Below are 20,874 nucleotides of genomic sequence, written 5' to 3'. Positions count from 1 at the left end.
TTCTTCTGATAACAGATCTCAACCCCTCGGCCAGAATGTTTGTTGTTCCACTCTCTCTTTCCATGAGATTTTTCTATCTGGTGCTGGCTGACAGGACTCCCTTTCCTCTCTGATATCAAGACCATTAGAATATGAAGGTGAAGCTATCAGTGGCTATATTCCCCTGCCTTCAAAACTCCATCTGCAGTAGAAGAAAATGAAGCCAACATACATGGAGGAAGGGCAGCAAGAAGGATAGGATGAAAATGGAAAGGAGAGTCCAAAGGGCGGGGGTTATCAATTAAAGTGTGTGAATTCCTAGATCTTGCTGTCATTGAGTTCTGCCACATCCTTCCTCTTTCTGCTATATGGGTTTGCAAATCAATACATAACCTTTCTCTTTTTTTTAAGTTTATTTATTTTGAGAGACAGAGAGAGTGAGCGGGGGAGGGGCAGAGAGAGAGGGAGAGAGAGAATCTCAAGCAGGCTCCCACACTGCCAGTGCAGAGCCTGATGCAGGGCTCAATCGTGAGATCATGACCTCAACCGACACCAAGAGTAGGATGCTCAACAAACTAAGACACCCAGAGGCCCCAATACATAACCTTTCTTGATTTAAGCTAGTTTAAGATGGGTTTCTAGCACTCACAACATAAGTTCTGACTAATACAGTGATATAACAGAAAGAAAATAAACTGAATCAGAGGCAAAGGAGACCTGACTCTGCTACTGTCTGAGTAAATTTTGGTAGGTAACTTCTCTGAGCCTGTTTCTTCATCTATAAGAACTATTGGCTATATTTAAGATTAAAAGCATATTTTAGAAATGCATTTTTCGGGGTGCCTGGGTAGCTCAGTTGGTTAAACGTCCAACTTCAGATCAGATTATGATCCCCTGGTTGGTGAGTTCGAGCCATCAGGTTCTGTGCTGACAGCTCAGAGCCTAGAGCCTGCTTCGGATTCTATGTCTCCCTCTCTTTTTGCCCCTCCCCTGCTCACGCACGCATGCGCACTCTCTCTAGATAAACATTTAAAAAATGCATTTTTCTAACCTTCAGGAAAATACGTGTTCCCCTAATCTTGACCGTTATAATAGCATCTCTTAAACAGGAAGGGCAGTATTCTGAATGCTAGAAAGTTTTCAGGTATTAAGTCTCCCTAAAAAATAAAAACAGGTATTTTCTGAGTGTACCAAAGCTTATATATGTTTAAGCCATATTTTCACTGGTTGATAGAATCAGAAGTCCTCCATCTGAACTCATTTTTTCTTCTAAATACTTACAAACCTAAGAGGTAAGGATATAGGTTCAACTGTAGTTGGTGTTAATGTGCCAATTAGCAGTCTTGAAATTTCAGCCACAGGGAGAAAATAATTAAATTTTTTTAAAATTTTAGAATGATTAGTATTAAGCTTGTTTTCAAGTTAACTTTTTAAAAGCAAGTATTTAATTTTAAAAAAATCTTTAATTTATAAAGAAAAATTCCTTACTTTGTAATGGATTGACAAAAAGCAGCTACTTCTTCATTCTGTACTTCAATTTCTTGTAGAAGAGAACTTCCAGTTGACAAACTAGTGGTCCCACTTGGGTCTTTCTGTAATCAAAAAAATGTTTTTATTTCAAAAGTAAAAGATCCCCAGATGTTAAGTAGCACCACAGCATAAACACATTTTTACAAAAGTGTGTACAAAGACATGGAGGGAAATATAAATCGTATCAGTAACAAAGTTTTTAAATTATAGATTTCTGTCTTTGTAAAAGTAATACCAGCTAAGCCTTGAAGTTCACTGGTCTTACTTGCTCCAAAGTAGAAATAGGCTGTACTTTGTAATGGTCAGTAAGAATAGAATGCTAAAGATATTTCCAATCAAAATCTTCCTGACATAAAAGCTTCAGCAAGACTAAATGATTTAAAGGACTACCCTCTGTTTTAAAAAAGTGAAGAGATCAAACCCATTTGGGACTCCTCTAGTTACCAGGAATTCTATATATTCAATTGTGGCCCCAAATTCCAAGAAAGCAGCTAGTTCTTTATGTAAGAGAACGACTTTTAGGAGTTAGCGAGCATCTTCCATGTTAGTAAATTTATGCAAACATCATGATAGCCCTTCAAAAGGTAAGTTTGTCTGACCTAACTTTGTGTGCAATATTTTAATGAGATAAATTCACCACCCAAGCACAGCCAAACAGCATTTCCTTTAAAATTAAGTTAATTGAAATTAACTAAATTAAAATCGGAACATTTTCAATTTGAAATTAGTGAATGAAAATACAGTATATACACTTCAAGAACTGTAATGAACTTCAATGACCACGGCAAGATCTTGTCAGAAAAATTACTGAAAATTTAGGGTAACAATTCCTTTATGAATTTCCTTCTTTTACAAGGTGTCAGAACCCTTTCTGCTAGAATGTGAATTGAACATTTAAGGGGAAAAACAAAACAAGCCTTGAGTTCTAGAAAATCACAACTAAAAATAACACAACTCATGGGAAAAACAGAGTTAAGGCAAACTATTCAAAATCAGTGTAACTTTGTAATCAAAGCCTTAACTAACATAACAAGTCCTTATCGAAATATCTGCACAATTAAATCTCCACTTGAATCTGCACTTAGCATTATGGTCTTCGATCCTTTGAAGCCTGAAACCCTTGAACTCCTGCTCCCTCATTTGTGATACGGATCTTTTTTTTTTTTTTAAGTTTATTTTTATTTATTTTGAGAAAGATAGAGAGAGCAAAGCGGGGCGGGGCAGAGAGAGAGGGACATAATACCAAACAGGCTCCGCGCTCTGTCAGCACAAAGCCCAGCCCGATGCAGGGCTCGAACTCATCAACTGTGAGATCATGTCCTGAGCTGAAATCAAGAGTTGAATGCTTAACGGACTGAACCACCCAGGTGTCCCTGTGATATGGGTTCTTGAGGGCATTTGCTTCTATTCAAGACCAATTTCAGTGGAGTTAAAAATATAATCTAAGATGTAGATGTTTTCAGGTAAGTTCATAATGCAAAGAGAAATGAATTCACAGCTTCTTTTCTGCAGTTACAGCTTTACCAGACAGTTTAACACTTGTGGAATATGGAACCGTTCTTGAAGCCATTCCTTCAACCACCATTTTCACTGAAAGAAAACGCTGCTGCAGGATTTTCAGTTTTTTCCTTAATATTTTCTCATATTACTAAGGCTTTCTCTTTAATTGTGAGAAAGTTTGTTCTTGATTGTTATAAAATGTTACCATGTTGGAAAAGATTATGTTTGAACTAATGCCACCTCTCCAATTTACCATCAAACTCATATTTACCAATTACATAAGCTAATTTGTGTTATAGAGACAAGCACTGTAACAAATAAACCAATTAGCTTGAATCATATCTTGTTCCTATAAAACACAAGCTGAACTATCCTGCCTCTGAATCTGTTTTAGTCTTCAATGGCTGCCCTCACAATCCAAGTCAAAATCTATTATTTTCTTAAGGCCCAACAAAATGCTACTTCATCTACCGTGCCCTTTATGATTATTCAGCATGAAACAATTCCCCCCATCCTATCAATTCTAAGTACTCAGTCTGAGCCAAACACCATATCATCACATCCTGTTTGATATTCGTCCTAATGTGGAACGAAAGCCCTTTGAAGACAAAAATTTGATTTTATTGAATGTTATATTTTTACAGAACTTTATATCCAGTTCAGAAGGCACTCAACCATTGGTTCAATTTGGGAAAGGAAGAGTTATTTTTTTTTTAAGTACAGTTTCTGTTTTATAAGAGTTCTGTGGGTGGATGGTGGCGATGGCTGTACAACAAAATGTGAATGTATTTAATACCAGTGAACTGTACACCTAGAAATGTTTAAGATGGTATTTTGGTTAAATGTATTTTACCAACAACAAAAAAATCTATCAATTACTGAGCATTTACTACACGTCAAGTTCTACTATAAGAAATTTACAAGTATGTATGTATTTTTTTTAAGTTTATTTATCATTTATCTTGAGAGAGAGAGAGAGACAGAGAGAGAGAGGAGGAGCAGAGAGACAGGGAGAGAGAGAATCCCAAGCAGGCTCTGCACTGTCAGCGCAGAGCCTGACACAGGGCTATATGTATTATTTATTTCCCACAAATCTCTAGTAGGTGGGTAATATTATCATCCCCATTTTACAGATTAAAACATGAGACACAGAGAAATTAATTAACACAAGTCAGAGAGCTAATATAATCATAGTATTTCAAACCAGGCAGCCTAGCTTCAGAATCATATGCTTAATCACTCTGCCCTTCTACCTCTCAAAAAAGTCTCCCTAAAAAAACTTAAAAACAAAATGATAGGGGTACGTGGGTGGCTCAGTCATTTAAGCATTCAACTCTGGATTTAGTTTGAGTTCGAGCCCTGCATCAGGCTCCACATTGACACTGTGGAGCCTGCTTGGGATTCTCTCTCTTTCCCTCTCTCTCTGCCCCTCCCCTGCTGGTGTTCCCTTTCTTTCTCCTTCAAAATAAATAAACTTAAAAAAAGGAGGAGGAGTTAAAATGGCATAGTTAGAGGACTCTGAGCATGTCTCATCACTTGAACACAGCTAGACCAACATCAAACCATTTTGAACACCTAGGAAATTGATCTGAGGATTACCAGAACAATATGCATAATTTGAGAGAGAGAACCTGAAGGTATGTGGTGTGGAGAGGTGAATTGGGGGAGAGAAGAGCACCCATGCCACAGAGGGGAACAGGCCCTTTTTGCAGAGAGGACGTGGGGAGCGAGGGGGAGACTGAGCAGCATGCCAGAGTCATGCAAGAAATGCACTCCCCCAGGAGCACCTGGGTGGTTCTGTTGGTTAAGTCTGACTTTGGCTCAGGTCATGATGTCCCGGTTCGTGGGTTCGAGCCCCACATTGGGTTCTGTGTTAACAGCTCAGAGCCTGGAGCCTACTTTGAATTCTGTGTCTGCCTCTCTCTCTGCCCTTCCCCTGCCTACACTCTGTCTGTCTCTCTCTCCTCCAAAAATAAACAGTAAAAAAAAATTTTTTTTAAAAGAAATGCACTCCCCCTGAAAGTAGCTAGGAAGAAAGCATGAAAAATACACAGGGGACTGCATAAGAAAACCATTCCCCAAAACCACTGACAGGGGAAAAGGAAAGGGTCTCAATACCGCCAGCTTTTAAAAACAGCAGAGTGTAAAATCTAAAGTTTGGAGGTCAGCACCTGGTGGTGATCAGGTGAGGAAGCCAGGAGACGGAAGCAGTCTGAGGATCCCCTGGGTGGCACAGGGAGAAGCAGTTTCCCTGTCTGGAGTACATTTCGTAGAGGCAATACAGACTCTCTGTGGGGCAAAGACCCTGCAGGCACCAAAGAGCTTCCCTGTTCACCTGTATAGGAACAAGGACAGCTAGCAGCAAAGGGCAGCAAAACCTGACTCCAGCTGTGTGTTGCAAGATATACCATAAACTCTGAGCTGCTGAGTGACTGCATGAACATTTTCTGGGACAAGACTGTACCATCCACGGCAAGGCAAAATCCTCCCCCAGAGCATCAGTGCAGGACAGAGCCACAGGGGTCTCTGAAGTGTGGGGTTATGAAACACAGACATGGCTGACAGGTGGACAGCTTGGACACAAACGGGGAAGGCGCGGAGCTGACAGAAACAAGGGACACAAGAGGGGTAACTGATTGCATGTCTGTGATGGCATGAAATTCCCACTCTGGAGACTAGAGAGTGGGGAGAAACCATTTTTACCATTAGCACACCAATACTGATAGACGCCAGTGAGTTAAACAGTGCCACCAAGTGGAGAATGGAACTGTTGCACCAAGCCCCGCCACCTGTGCCTTCCAGGCACATCCCCACTAGGGCAAGTTGACCTGAAATTTAGAGCAACAGGCCCTCCTCCAGAAGACTAGTACAAATCACCTCCACACCTAGAACTACGATCGCAGGGTGCTACAAAGTTTCAGCTCTAGGGGAAACTGTATATAAATTCATTTGGGTTTTTCTTGTTTGTTCATTTGTTCATTTTGTGTGTGTGTGTCTATTCTTTTTCTTAGATACAGAAGCAGCAAATTTTTTATTTGATTTTATTTTTTATTTTAATTACAATTTTTTTCTTTTTCCTTTTTTCTATCAAGCTCCTCTTAAGCAGACCAAAACACACCTAGGATCTAGCTTCCTTTATTTAATTTTTTTAAAATTTTTAAATTTTTATTTTATTATTTTTTCTTCCTTCAAAATGCAAAGACAGAGGAATTCACCCCAAAAGAAAGAACAGAAAGAAATGACAGCCAGGGATTTAATCGATAAAGATATAACATGTCTCAGAATTTAAAACAGCAATTATAAGGATTCTAGCTGGGCTTGAAAAAAAGCACAGAAGACACTAGAGAATCCCTTACTGCAGAGATAAAAGAGCTAAAATCTAGTCAGGCCAAAATTAAAAATGCTATAACCAAAATGCAAACCCGAACAGATGCCATGGCAGTGAGGATGGAAGAGGCAGAGGAGTAAATTAGTGATGTAGAAGATAAAATTATGAGAAATTATGAGGCTGAAAAGAAGAGTGAAACAAAGGTAACGGTTCATGAAGGTATACTTAAGGGAACTCAGTGACTTATTAAAATGAAATAACATTCCTTTCATTGGAGTCCCAGATTTATAGAGACAGAAAAAGGGGCAAAAGGTTTATGTGAGCAAATTATAGCTGAAAACTTCCCTAATCTGGGGGAAGACACAGACGTCAAAGAAGCACAGAAAACTCTCATTAAATTCAACAAAAGCCAGCCAACACGAAGGTATATCACAGACAAGGAAAGAATCCTGAAAGTAGCAAGGGAAATAAAAGTTCTTAACCTACAAGGGAAAACAGATCAGGTTCACAAACAGATCTGTCCACAGAAACTCAGTAGGCCAGATGGGAGTGACAGGATATCCACATTCAATATGCCGAATGGGAAAAATATACAGCCAAGAATACTCTATGCAGCAAGGCCACTATTGAGAATAGAAAAGGGGGTGGGGGGATAGAATAAGAGGGGTGCCTGGGTGGCTCAGTCTGTTGAGCATCCAACTTTGGCTCAGGTCTTGATTTCACGGTTTATGAGTTCAAGCCCCGCATCCAATTCTGTGCTGACATGACTGCTCTGAGCCTGGAGCCTGCTTCAGATTCTGTGACTTCCTCTCTCGCTGCCCCTCCCCCACTTGTGCTCTCTCTCACTCTTTCAAAAAAATGGATAAACATTAAAAGAAGAGAGAGAGAGAAAGATAAATAAAGAGTTTCCCAGACAAAAACTAAAGGCGTTTGACCACTAAACCAGCCCTGCAAGCAATATTAAGGGGGATTCTTTGAGTGGGGGTGGAGAAGACCAAAAGCAACAAAGACTGGAAAGAACATCACCAGAAACACCAACTCTACAGGTAACACAGTGGTACTAAACTTGTATCTTTCAATAATCACCCTGAATGTAAATGGACATGGGGTATCAGAATGAATAAAAAGACAACACCCATCTATATGCTGCCTACAAGAGACTCATTTTAGACCTAAAGCCATTGGCAGATTGAAAATGAAAGGATGGAGAAACATCTATCATGCTAATGAATGCCAAAAAAAAAAAAAGTCAGAGGAACCATATTTGTATCAGACAAACTAGATTTATAATTTTTTTTACTCTTTATTTATTTTTGAGAGAGAGATAGGGTACAAACGGGGGAGGAACAGAGAGAGAGGGAGACACAAATCCGAAGCAGGCTCCAGGCTCTGAGCTGTCAGCACAGAACCTAATGCGGGGCTCGAACCCACAGACCATGAGATCATGACCTGAGCTGAAGTCAGATGCTCAACCAACTGAGCCACCCAGGGGCCCCTAGACAAAATAGATTTTAAACCAAAGACTGTAAAAAGAGACGGTGAAGAATTAAATCATAATTAAGGGGTCTATCCGTCAAGAAGATCTAACAATTGTAAATATTTATGGCCCCAACTTGGAAGCACCCAAATATATTAATCAAATAACAACAAACATAAAGAAACTCATTGAAATAATACAATAATAGTAGGTGACTATACCCCACTCACAACAATGGACATTGCATCTAAGCTGAAAATCAACAAAGAAACAATGGCTTTGAAGGACACACTGGACCAGATGGACTTAACAGGTATTCAGAACATTCCATCCTAAAGCAGCAGAATAACCATGCTTTTCAAGGGCACACATAACATTCTCCAAAATAGATCACATACTGGGTCACAAATTGGCCTTCAACAAGTAAAAAAAAAAAGAGTGAGATCATACCATGCATATTTTCAGATCACAACACTATGAAACTTGCAATCAACCACAAGAAAAAAATTTGGAAAGACCACAAATACTTGGAGGTTACAGAACATTCTACTAAAGAATGAATGGATTAACCAGGAAATTAAAGAGGAAATTAAAAAGTACATGAAAGCAAATGAAAATGAAAACACGAGGGGTGCCTAGATGGCTCAGTCAGTTGAGCATCTGACTGTTGATTTTAGCTCAGATCATGATCACATGGTTTTGAGTTCGAGCCCCATGTCAGGCTCTGTGCTGACAGCATGGAGCCTGCTTGGGATTCTCTCTCCCTTGCCCTCTCTCTCTGCCCCTCCCCTGCTCGCTCTCTCTCTCTCAAAATAAATAAACATTAAAATTTTTTTAATTTAAAAAAAAAAAGAGAGAAAATGACAACAAGACAATCCAAAACCTTTGGGATGCAGAAAAGGGAAGTATATTGCAATACAGGCTAATCAAGAAGCACAAAAGGTCTCAAACACATTACCTAACCTGACACTTAAAACAGCTAAAAAAGGAACAACAAAGACTAAAGCCAGCTCAAACTAAGAGCTGGTTCTTTCAAAGAATTAATAAAATCAATAAACTCTTAGCCAGATGTATCAAAAATGACCCAAAAAAATAAAATCAGGAATGAAAGGGGAGAGATCACAACCAACACCACAGAATACAATTATAAGAGATTATGAAAAATTATATGTAAACAAACTGTGCAACCAGGAAGAAATGGATAAATTCCTAGAAACATACAAACTACCAACACTGAAACAGGAATAAATATAAAATTTGAACACACCATAACAAGCAAAGAAATTGGAGGTGCGTGGGTGGCTCAGTCGGTTTAGCGTCTGACTTCAGCTCATGTCATGATCTCACAATTCATGAGTTCAAGTCCCACGTTGGGGTCTGTGCTGACAGCCTAGAGCCTGGAGCCTGGTTCAGATTCTGTGTCTCCCTCTCTCTCTGTCCCTCTCCCACTCACTCTCTGTCTCTCAAAAAGGAATAAAAGTTTAAAAAAAAAGTTTTTTAATAAAAACAAACATTATGAGCAATTATATGCCAATAAAATGGGCAGTCTGGAAGAAATGGACAAATTCCTAGAAAAATATACACTACCAAAACTGAAACAGGAAGAAATAGAAAATTAGAACAGACCCATAACCATTAAGGAAATTGAATTAGTAATAAAAAATCTCCCAAAAACCAAGAGTCCAGGGCCAGATGGCTCTCCAGGGGAATTCTACCAAACATTTAAAGAAGAGTTAACACCTATTCTCTTGAAGGTGTTCCAAAAAATAGAAATGGAAGCAAAATTTCTAAACTCTTTCTATGAAGCCAGCATTACCTTGATTCCAAAACCAGACAGAGACCCCACTAAAAAGGAGAACTAGGGACCAATTTCCCTGATGAACATGGATGCAAAAATCCTCAACAAGATATTAGCCAACCAACTCCAACAACACATTAAAAAAATTATTCACCACGACCAAGTGGGATTTATACCTGGGATGCAGGACTGGTTCAATATCCGCAAAACAATTAACATGATTCATCACATCAATAAAAGAAAGGACAAGAACCATATGATCCTCTCAATAGATGCAGAGAAAGCATTTGACAAAATACAGCATCCTTTCATGATAAAAACCCTTAAGAGAGTAGATATAGAAGGAGCATACCTCGAGATCATAAAAGCCATATATGAATGACCCAACGCTAACATCATCCTCAATGGGGAAAAACTGAGAGCTTTCCCCCTAAGGTCAGGAACAAGACAAGGATGTCCACTCTCGCCACCATTATTCAACATAGTATTGGCAGTCTTAGCCTCGGCAATCAGACAACACAAAGAAATAAAAGGCGTCCAAATCGGCCAGGAGGAGATCAAACTTTCACTCTTCGTAGATGACGTGATACTCTATATGGAAAACCCAAAAGATTCCACCAAAAAACTGCTAGAATTGATTCATGAATTCAGCAAGTTACAGGACATAAAATCAACGCACAGAAATCGGTTGCATTCCTATACACCAACAATGAAGCGACAGAAAGAGAAATCAAGCAATCGATCCCATTTACAGTTGCACAAAACACTGTAAAATACCTAGGAATAAATCTAACCAAAGAGGTGAAAAATCTATACACTGAAAACTATAGAAAGCTCATGAAAGAAACTCAAGAAGACACAAAAAAATGGAAAAAAATTCCATGCTCCTGGATAGGAAGAACAAATATTGTTAAAATGTTGATACTACCCAAAGCAATCTACATATTCAATGCAATCCCAATCAAAATAACACCAGCATTCTTCACAGAGCTAGAACAAATAATCCTAAAATTTGTATGGAAACAGAAAAAACCCCGAACAGCCAAAGCAATCTTGAAAAAGAAAACCAAAGCAGGAGGCATCACAATCCCAGACTTCAAGCTATACTACAAAGCTGTAATCATCAAGACAGTATGGAACTGGCACAAGAACAGACACTCAGATCAATGGAACAGAATAGAGAACCTGGAAATGGACCCACAAATGTATGGCCAACTAATCTTTGACAAAGCAGGAAAGAATATCCAATGGAATAAAGACAGTCTCTTCAGCAAGTGGTGCTGGGAAAACTGGACAGCGACATGCAGAAGAATGAACATGGGCCACTTTCTTACACCATACACAAAAATAAACTCAAAATGGATAAAAGACCTAAATGTAACACAGGAAGCCATCAAAATCCTCGAGGAGAAAGCAGGCAAAAACCTCTCTGATCTCGTGGTCTGTGAGGTGGAGCCCCGCATCAGGCTCTGTGCTAACAGCTGACCCTGGAGCCTGCTTCAGATTCTGTGTCTCCCTCTCTCTCTGCCCCTCCCCTGCTCATGCTCTGTCTCTGTCTCTCAAAAATAAACATTGAAAAAAAATTTTTTTAAAAAGAAAGAAATGGTTGCAATTCTATACAGCAATAATGAAACAGCAAAAAAAGAAAGCAAGGAATTGATCCCATTTGTAATAGCACCAAAAACAATTAGATACCAGGAATAAAGTTAACCAAGAGGTAAAAGATCTGTACTCTAACAACTATCAAAAACTCGTGAAAGACATTGAAGAGGACACAAAGAAATGGAAAGGCATTCCATGCTCATGGATTGGAAGAACAAACATTCTCAAAACCTCTATACTACCCAAAGCAATCTATACATTTAATGCAATGCCCATTAAAATACCACCGGCATTTTTCACAAAGCTAGAACAATCCTAAAATTTGTATGGAACCACAAAAGGCCCTGAATAGCCAAAGCAATCCTGAAAAAGAAAAGCAAAACTAGAGACATCACAATTCTGGATTTCAAGCTATATTATAAAGCTGCTGTAGTCATCAAAACAGTATGATACTGGCATAAAAACAGACACATAGATCAACAGAACAGAACAGAAAATCCAGAAATGGACCCAGAACTATGTGGTCATTAATCTTTGACAAAGCAGGAAAGAATATCCAATGGAAAAAAAGTCTCTTCAACAAATGGTGCTGGGAAAACTGGACAGCAACACACATAAGAATGAAACTGGACCACTTGCTTATACCATATACAAAAATAAACTCAAAATGAATGAAAGACCTAAATCTGAGACAGGAAACCATCAAAATCCTAGAGAACACAGGCAGCAACCTCTTTGACCTCGGCCATAGCAACTTCTTATTAGACATGTTGCCAGAAGCAAGAGAAATAAAAGTAAAAATAAACTTTTGGGACTTCATCAAGATAAAAGGCTTCTGCACAGCACAGGAAGCAATCAACAAAACTAAAAGGCAGCCTATGGAATGGGAGAAGGTATTTGCAAATGACATATTGGATAAAGGGTTAGTATCAAAAATCTATAAAGAACTTAGCAAACTCAACACCCAAAAAACAAATAGTCCAGTTAAGATATGAGAAGACAAGTACACTTTTCCAAAGAAGACATCCAAATGGCTAACAGACACATGAAAAGATGCTCAACATAGCTCATCATCAGGGAAATACAAATCAAAACCACAATTAAATACCACCTCACAGCTGTCAGAATGGTGAAAATAAACAACACAAGAACAGATCCTGGTGATGGTTTGGAAAAAGGGAAACCCTCTTGCACTGCTGGTGGCAATGCAAACTGGTGCAGCTACTCTGGAGAACAGTATGGAGGTTCCTCAAAAAGTTAATAATAGGGGTGCCTGAGTGGCTCAGTTGGTTAAGCATCTGACTTCAGTTCAGGTCATGATCTCACAGTTCATGAGCTCAAGCCCCTCTCTGGGCTCTGCACTCTCTCTCCCTCTCTGTACTTCATGGGATCCTCTCTCCCTGCCCCTCACTCACTCACGCTTTCTCTCAAAAATAAATAAATAATTTTTTAAAAGATAAAAACAGAACCACCCTACGATCAGCACTACTTGGTATTTATCCAAAGGACACAAAAATACAGATTCAAAGGAGTACAGCTAAGTTATGGAGAGCGCCCAAAGGTCCACTGACTGATGAATAAAGACGTGTGTACGTGTACACACACACAATCACACACAATGGAATATTACTCAGCCATCAAAAAGAATGAAATCTTGCCATTTGCAAAGATGTGAATGGAGCCAGAATGTATTATGTATGCTAAGCAAAATAAGTCAGAGAAAGACAAATAACATTATTTCCCTCATGTGGAAATTAACAAAACAGATGAACATATGGGAGGGAGGAGAAAAAAAAAGGGAAACAAACGACAAGAGACTCATTTTTTTTTTAATTTTTTTAATATTTATTTTTTAGAGAGAGAAAGAGTATGAGCAGGGGAGGGGCACAGACAGAGGGAGACACAGAATCTGAAGCAGGCTCCAGACTCTGAGCTATTAGCACAGAGTCTGACACAGGGCTTGAACTCAGGAACTGTGAGATCATGACCTGAGCCGAAGTCAGAGGCTTAAACGACTGAGCCACCCAGGCGTCCCACAATGAGAGACTCTTAAAGACAGAGAACAAACAGGGTAAATGGAGAGAGGTGGGCGGGGGATAGGCTAGAGGAATGATGGGTAGGTACTAAGGAGTGCACTTGTTATGACGAGCACTGGATGTTGTATGTAAGTGATGAATCACTGGATTCTACTCCTGAAACCGATATTGCACTGTAGGTTGACTAACTAGAATTTAATTTTTTTAGATGTTTATTTATTTTTGAGAGAGACAGGGTGTGAGCAAGGAAGGGACAGAGAGAGAGAGAGAGAGAGAGAGAGAGAGAGAGAGAGAGAGAGAGATACAGAATCTGAAGCGGACTCCAGGCTCCAAGCTGTCAGCACAGAGCCCAAAGCAAGGTTCGAAACCAGGAACTATGATCATGACCTGAGCTGAAGTCAGATGCTTAACTGAGTGAGCCACCCAGGCACCCCTAACTAGAATTTAAATAAAATTTTGAAAGGGAGAGAGGGAGGGAGGGAGGGAAACACAAGAAAAACAACATTATGACCTCTGCAGGAGCAATGCTACAGAAAACCTGTATTTTTGCTTGACCCAATAATTCTTTCTTTCTTTCTTTCTTTCTTTCTTTCTTTCTTTCTTTCTTTCTTTCTTTCTTTTTCTTTTTTTTTTATGTTTTACTTATTACCAAATTTTGAATCTCCTTAGGGGCATTTATAGACTTTTTTTAACCAAAAAAATTGTATTTTTTAGTGCCTTTCATGAATTAGGCCCTTCCTTTCAAGGTTATTACAGGTTTCAACTGACAGTATAGAAACAGACTATATAACTAACTACAGTCCCACATCAAGATAATAACAACACCTGAAAAGTTAACTCAAAATGTTCTGTTTTTACTTTGGCTTTACAAAGTAAAAAACAGTTGAGCTGCCAATGTGTCATCTCACACATTAACATTAGATGTTTTTTCTCCATTTTTTTGAAACGAAAAAAAAGAAAAAAAAATTTTAATATTACACCGATTCCTTCAACTCTTACCCCAAATCCCTCCCTCACACTCCAAACAACCTAGGCATCAAATCATCTCTTTTCTCCATTGATTTTACACAAACTATTATGTAGCATTCAAGGCTTTCCATTTTGTACTACAGTTATATGCACACACATCTTGTCTCTTCCTTCTAACCCAAGTTCTTTAAGGATTAGGTCTGTGAATGATTAATTTGTAACACATACATCGTATCCTCAAATAGTTTTCAATGAATGAAGAGAAAAATAAGAAAAGACTGCTAATGCCAGTATCTGATATACAGAACAACAAAAGAAGAGGTCTGTCCAGGAGAAAATAATGAGTTTTCTAGTAAATATTTTGGGTTTGTAAATCCATGTAGTTGTTTGGTCACCATCCAGAAATATATATATTTTTTAAGTTTATTTATTTTGAGAGAGCACAAGTGTCCATGTGTGTGCAGTGGAGGAGCAAAAAGAGAGGAGAGACAGAAAGAATCCCAAGCAGGCTCTGCACTCTCAGTGCAGAGCTGGACACAGGGCTCAAACTCACGAACCACGAGATCATGACCTGAACTGAAGTTGAGTTGGAGGCTTAACCAATTGAGCCACCCAGGCACCCCTAGAAATACTCTATTCCAGACCTAAAGACATATACTTGATGAGGATCATCCAATTGCTGCAATTTTCTACAGGGAAATTTCTCTCTGCTAATGGCTGTAGGTATCCATCAAGATGAACAAGAGTGCAATATCCCATATGTACACATAAATAAAGAGATTTACTGTAAGATATTGGCTCCTGTGATTATAGAGGCTGACGTCTCAAGTTCTGCAGTTGGCAAATTAGAGACCCCAGAGACAATGGTATAGTTCCCATCTCAATCCAGCAGAATCAAGATCCGGGAAGAGTTGATGTTTCAGTGGGGAGTCCAAAGACAGGAAAAAACACACGTTCTATCTAGCTCAAAGGCAGTCAGGCTGGCCAAAGTTCCCCTTATTTGCTGTAGGGTCAGCCACTTTGCTCTCTCTCTTCAGGCCTTCAACTGGTTGGATGAGGTCCACCCACATGAGGGAGAGCACTCAGTGTACTGATTCAAATGTTAATCTCATCCAGAAAGACCCTTACAGACAAACCCAGATTAATGTTTGATGGCTGGATAGTGAATATGGTCACTAGATTGGCAATTAGTATTCATTTTACCAGAAACAAGTTTCTGCAATATGATAAAAATAAGAGAAGATGGTGAGAGACTGGAAAGGCAGTAAGTACAAATTCTTCTTTAAAGAGTAATGGTAGAAAATACTCTGGGGAGACAGGAACAAGAAAAGGGGAAAGAGTTAAGTTTTGGAAAATGGAAGGAATATCTCTTACATCCAAACCAGAAAGAAGAGGCAAATCTGAGGTTGGCAAGTCCATACAAAGAAAGGTCTTGGGGCACCTGGGTGGCTCAGTCGGTTAAGCGTCGGACTCTTGGTTTCAACTCAGGTTTCATGGTTCATGGGTTCGAGCCCTGCATCGGGATCCATGCTGACATCATTGGGACCACTTAGGATCCTCTCTCTCCCTCCCTCCCTGCCCCTCCCCCATTCGCACATGTGTGAACTCTCTCTCTCTCTCAAAATAAATACATACATACATACATACATACATACATACAAACTTTAGGAGCCCCTGGGTGGCTCAGTTCATTAAGCATTTGACTTCAGCTCAGGTCATGATCTCATGGTTCACGAGTTCAAGCTCCACATCAGGTTCTCTGCTGTCAACACAAAGTCTGTTTCGGATCTTCTGTCATGCTCTCCCTCTGCCCCTACCCCACTGGTTCTCTACCCGCCCCCAAAATAAATAAACAAACTTAAAAAAAAAAAAAAAAACTTAAAAAGAATTTAAAAATGATCTTGACCTCAGTATTTAAAAAAAAAAAACAAAAAAAGTTAGTGAGGTCATCTACCAGAGGAGGTAGAATGGGTGGATTAAGGAAAGTGATGGAGGTTTGAAATAATTCACAAAACTGTCAGTGCATACTTTGTAAAGCAGTTATAAAAATATAGGAAAGCTTTACGCCTACACAAATGCAAGGTTCATGCTTTATTGTCCCAGAAATTAGACTGAACGCACAAATTTCCAATAAATGTACTTTACCATTAAAGATATATGTGGGTGGGTGGGTGTGTTTGTGTGTGTGTGTGTGTGTGTGTGTGTGTGTGTGTGTGTGTGTGTGTGTATACCCACACCCACACACACACACACACACACCCACATATATATGTCAGTTACTATTCAGAACAAAGTTAATCACTTTCTTATTTGAATTTTTACAAAATTTTACAGAGTCTTCAGTAAGCTATTCAAATATTGTATTACCTTCAGCTAGACAATGAAAAATCACATCTTGTTCAAGTTTCCCTCATTTAAAAAAATTTTTTTGATGTTTATTTCTATTTGAAAGAGAGAGAGAAACAGAGCACAAGCAAGGTCAGAGAGAGAGGGAGACAGAATCCAAAGCGGGCTCCAGGCTCCAGGCTATCAGCACAGAGCCAGACGCAGGGCTCAAATTCATGAACCACGAGATCATGACCTGAGCCAAGTCGGACACTTGACCGACTGAGCCACTCAGATGCCCCATCAAGTTTCCCTCTTCTTTAAAATTAATGATAGACATTCTGCCAATGAAGATATGTATGTTTATAATGTTAATACAATTAACTTTTAAAAAGAGCCAATATCCACAATATCCACAGAACTTTGCAAAACAAGTTCCATGAAAATAATTTGACTAAAACCTCTGCAATCTGTTCAAAGTAGCTAAATTTATAGTTATTGGTCTGATTAAGTAAAGTTGTCATAAAACAGTTTTAAATACCATGCTGCCTTTTCCTGGTACTGGTCACAAAAAATTTGAACTAAAGTATTTAGATTATTATTAACAAAAGACACTAGAAGGAAACAGGAAGTAAGCTTGCTGAGTAAGAAGAAAAACACCCTTCTGAGTTTTTACCACAAAGCATAAAATTCTTACAGGAAATGAATACTTGAGCATGTAAAGTAATTATAAAGAACAGGCACTGTTTGAACTCCAAATAAAAGATATGAATCTTAGAGAAAAGTTTTTAAATAAAATGGTGTGTGAAAGATTAAAAGCTCCATGCCTGTTTGTGCCACAGACTTCCAAAGTCAGTCTATTATTACTGCGCTGTTTACCTGCTCCTTTTGGCTTAAATCAAACCAAACTTTATCTTCATGGACACAAACAAAATGATGAAATCTTAGTGTTAATACACGGGCTTAGAACTTTCCTTTGAATATAAAAATTATTTTATAGCATTTGTAATAAGTGCACACCAAACCTCTGATTGAAGACTTCAGATAATAGTGCACTGAACTGAGAACCTGAGAGGAACCATCATTATTAAATGGCTATTTGTAAGCTCTATTGTCAATATTTAACTATAAAACCAGCCTCCTTTAATTTTCTTTCTTTTTAAAAAACAATTTTTTTTAATGTTTATTTATTTTTGAGACAGAGAAAGACAGAGCATGAACGGGGGAGGGTCAGAGAGAGGGAGACACAGAATCTGAAGCAGGCTCCAGGCTCCGAGCTGTCAGCACAGAGCCCGACGAGGGGCTCGAACTCACAGACCGTGAAATCATTACCTGAGCTGAAGTCAGACACTTAACCAACTAAGCCACCCAGGCACCCCTTTTAATTTTCTTTCTAGTTGGTCCTAGGTTCTACTTTCTGGGACAATGGACTTTTTTTATTTTTTTAAGTTTATTTACTTATTTTGGGAGAGAAAGAGAGAACAAGCAGGGGAGGAAGAGAGAGAGAGAGAGAGAGAGAGAGAGAGAGAATGAATGAGAATCCAAAGCAGGCTCTGCACTGTTAGTGCACAACCCAATAGGGGGCTCAAATCCATGAACCGTGAGATCATGACCTGAGCAGAAATCAAGAGTTGGACGCTTAACTGACTGAGCCACCCAGGCACACCTGAAACAATGGATGTTAAAATTAAGTTACTAAATTGAATTTCTCAATTTACACTGAAAAATATAAACAGGATTTGCTTAATTTTAACCTTTCTATACAGTTAAAGTAAAGCTATTCTGTATTTCAACTTTCAGCACTTGCTACCACTAGTCTGTTAAAATTCAGCACAAAGTACTACTTAATGTAACACAATGGTAACATAATATATTGAAAATTTTAGTACATTTCATCTTTTTTTCTTTTTACAGGAATACTATGATTTTCAGTTATTCCACTTGATGAATTGGTTTGAGGAACTATGTCCAAAATACAAAACTTTAAAAGAAAGAAAGAAAAAAAAGTCCACTTTCTCTTACATGGGAACTTTCCAAACTTTAAATATTATTCCTGAAAGGAACCTCAGAAATCATTTAGTCTAACTAATGAGGGACAGAAGCAGAAAAATGGTCACCTTTTCTGGACCCTAGTCCAGAAAGCTAAGGGTCAAATACATGCTGGTTGCTACACACAAGGGTCTCATGACTGACTGTAAATCTCACCAATAGTTAATATTGAATTGAATTGAATGATAAGCACCAGAGAAATGTTATAAAAGTAGTTTTACTAGTAGAAATTCTATGATCTAATACTCCCTGCATGTCCCGTCTCCCTTGAGCACACAGCATATCACCACCAGCTTCATACAACAAAAAGTACAGCTCTTTCTGTCTACAGGTCCTGTCCCCATGCTACTTAATAAACTGCATCATAAAATGTCTCAAGAATTCTTGGACTGTTGTGTGCAAGGATGTCCTAACATTTTTGATGGCCCGTACAGGGACAACACAGTGAATCCAAGAGCACTGGTACAACCTGAGAAGTCGTCTTTACTCCTAGTCTTTGTTTCCCATCTGTTCTTTTTCTTTTTCAGGGATGTCCTGAATAGTATGACCCTTCAGAACATGTCTTGCCCGAGTGCTTAGGAGAGAACCTCTTGCTTGTGGCTATACTACGGGAAGGGACAAACTCCTGTCGCCCAGCTGGGCACCAGTACTTTGGCCATAATGGCATTGGGCTCAGAAATCAGGCTCTCCCTGTTTTACCTTTTCTTTTAATACTTGTATTCTTCCTAGGCATGGAACAGCCATATATGTCGTTAGGATAGCCACCGATCTCAAGATTCCCATGTAAGGTTTCCTTCTAAACCTGATGTAATCCCTTGATAAGCATAAAATCCAAGATATGTCTAATCGAGTGCTTCCAGAAAGGGATCAGTGGGGCACTCACCCAATGGAGGATCACTCCCTTGGGACTGGATTATGGCTAAAGCTCATGAGAAAGTTTCCCAGATTAGGCAGGAGTTCCATATTTTCATATTATCATGTCTTTCATTTGTCCTTCCCCATGGACTGTTTGGTGTTTTCAGTCCTGCCCTCAGATTGAAAGTACTTCTAACTTAGATATAGGACACATAAGATGATATAAAATAGCTGCCCCATATTAACAAAGGCCAAGACCTCTACTCCATCCATTGATACTAGATCTAGATGCTAACAAAGGTATTATTATTGGTTGCCAAATATATCAACTCTTTCAAAATGGAAAGAGGCAGCCCCAATCTCTCCAGCATTTCTATCCATTCACTGTCACCTACTGTAGCCTAGGATGCAGCAGGGAAGTGAAGAAAGGTCCAACAACGCTTCAAGTGGCACAAAGGTGTCAGAGTGGCTGAGAATGAGGGATACTTCCCGCCACTCTGAACCCCAGGAACCTTTGGCAATATTCCTGATGGGATGCCATTTGGAAGCCAAGGAGGATTTTGGTAATGGACTCTTAGTTAATGTACTCTCTTCATTTTATAGGAATTAAATACGGGATCAACTTCCTCAACCCCAAAGGATACCCCTTTGGGCTGTCTCCTAGCACATTGGAGTCAATTTAGACAAAAGGATTAAAAAAAAATTTTTTTAATGTTTATTTATATTTGAGAGAGAGAGAGAGAGAGAGAGAGAAAAATGAGTGAGCAGGGGAGGGGCAGAGGAAGACAAAGATAGAATCTGAAGCCGACTCCAGGCTCTGAGCTGTCAGCACAGAGCCAGCCTTAAGGCTTGAACTCACAAGCCCTGAGATCATGACCTAGCCAAAGTCATATGCCTAATTAACTGAGCCACCCAGGTGCCCCTGGACAAAAGGATTTAAAGAAGTACTTCATCTTCTTCTGTAATAATGCCTGGCCTCAATATTCTCTGGAGGATGATGAAAAATGCCCATTAACAGGTCCTTAAACTTTAATACTATTTACCAATTAGACCTTTTTTGCAGGCATCATGGGAAATGGACTGAAGGGCCCTACATCCAGACCTTGATGACACTGAGTCAGGATCCTAATCTAAGAGAGATTTGTAGGATGTGCCTGGTAAGATTCCAGGCCCCCCCACCTTTAGATGTTTTATTTTATTTTGAATGTTTATTTATTTTGAGAGCAAGTGGGGGACGGGAAGAAAGAGTGGGAAAGAGAGAGAATCCCAAGCAGGCTTCATGCTGACAGCGCAGAAACCAACTCGGGGCTGGATCTCATGAACGCTGGGATCATTACGTGAGCCGAAATCACGAGTTGGACACTTAACCAACTGAGCCACCCAGGCGCCCCTAGATATTTAAATGATGATTGTTTAAATAGACCGT

The 20,874-nt window shown here is 39.2% G+C and overlaps 1 protein-coding gene across 2 annotated transcripts in view; it reads right to left on the bottom strand.

The window, feature by feature from the left end:
• PIK3C2A (phosphatidylinositol-4-phosphate 3-kinase catalytic subunit type 2 alpha) overlaps positions 1-20,874 on the bottom strand; it is a 192,817-nt gene that overhangs the window by 64,272 nt on the left and 107,671 nt on the right. For both annotated transcript variants that reach the window (XM_053899926.1, XM_019456444.2), the window contains one exon: positions 1,468-1,571. In XM_053899926.1, the coding sequence (XP_053755901.1) occupies positions 1,468-1,571 (104 nt within the window). The remainder of the gene's footprint in view (positions 1-1,467; positions 1,572-20,874) is intronic.

Source organism: Panthera pardus, unplaced genomic scaffold, assembly GCF_024362965.1.
Source record: "Panthera pardus isolate Hobbes unplaced genomic scaffold, ASM2436296v1 HiC_scaffold_12, whole genome shotgun sequence".
Taxonomy (NCBI): domain Eukaryota; kingdom Metazoa; phylum Chordata; class Mammalia; order Carnivora; family Felidae; genus Panthera; species Panthera pardus.
The sequence above is the reverse complement of the archived record's forward strand: the minus strand, read 5'-3'. Positions and strand labels throughout refer to the sequence as shown.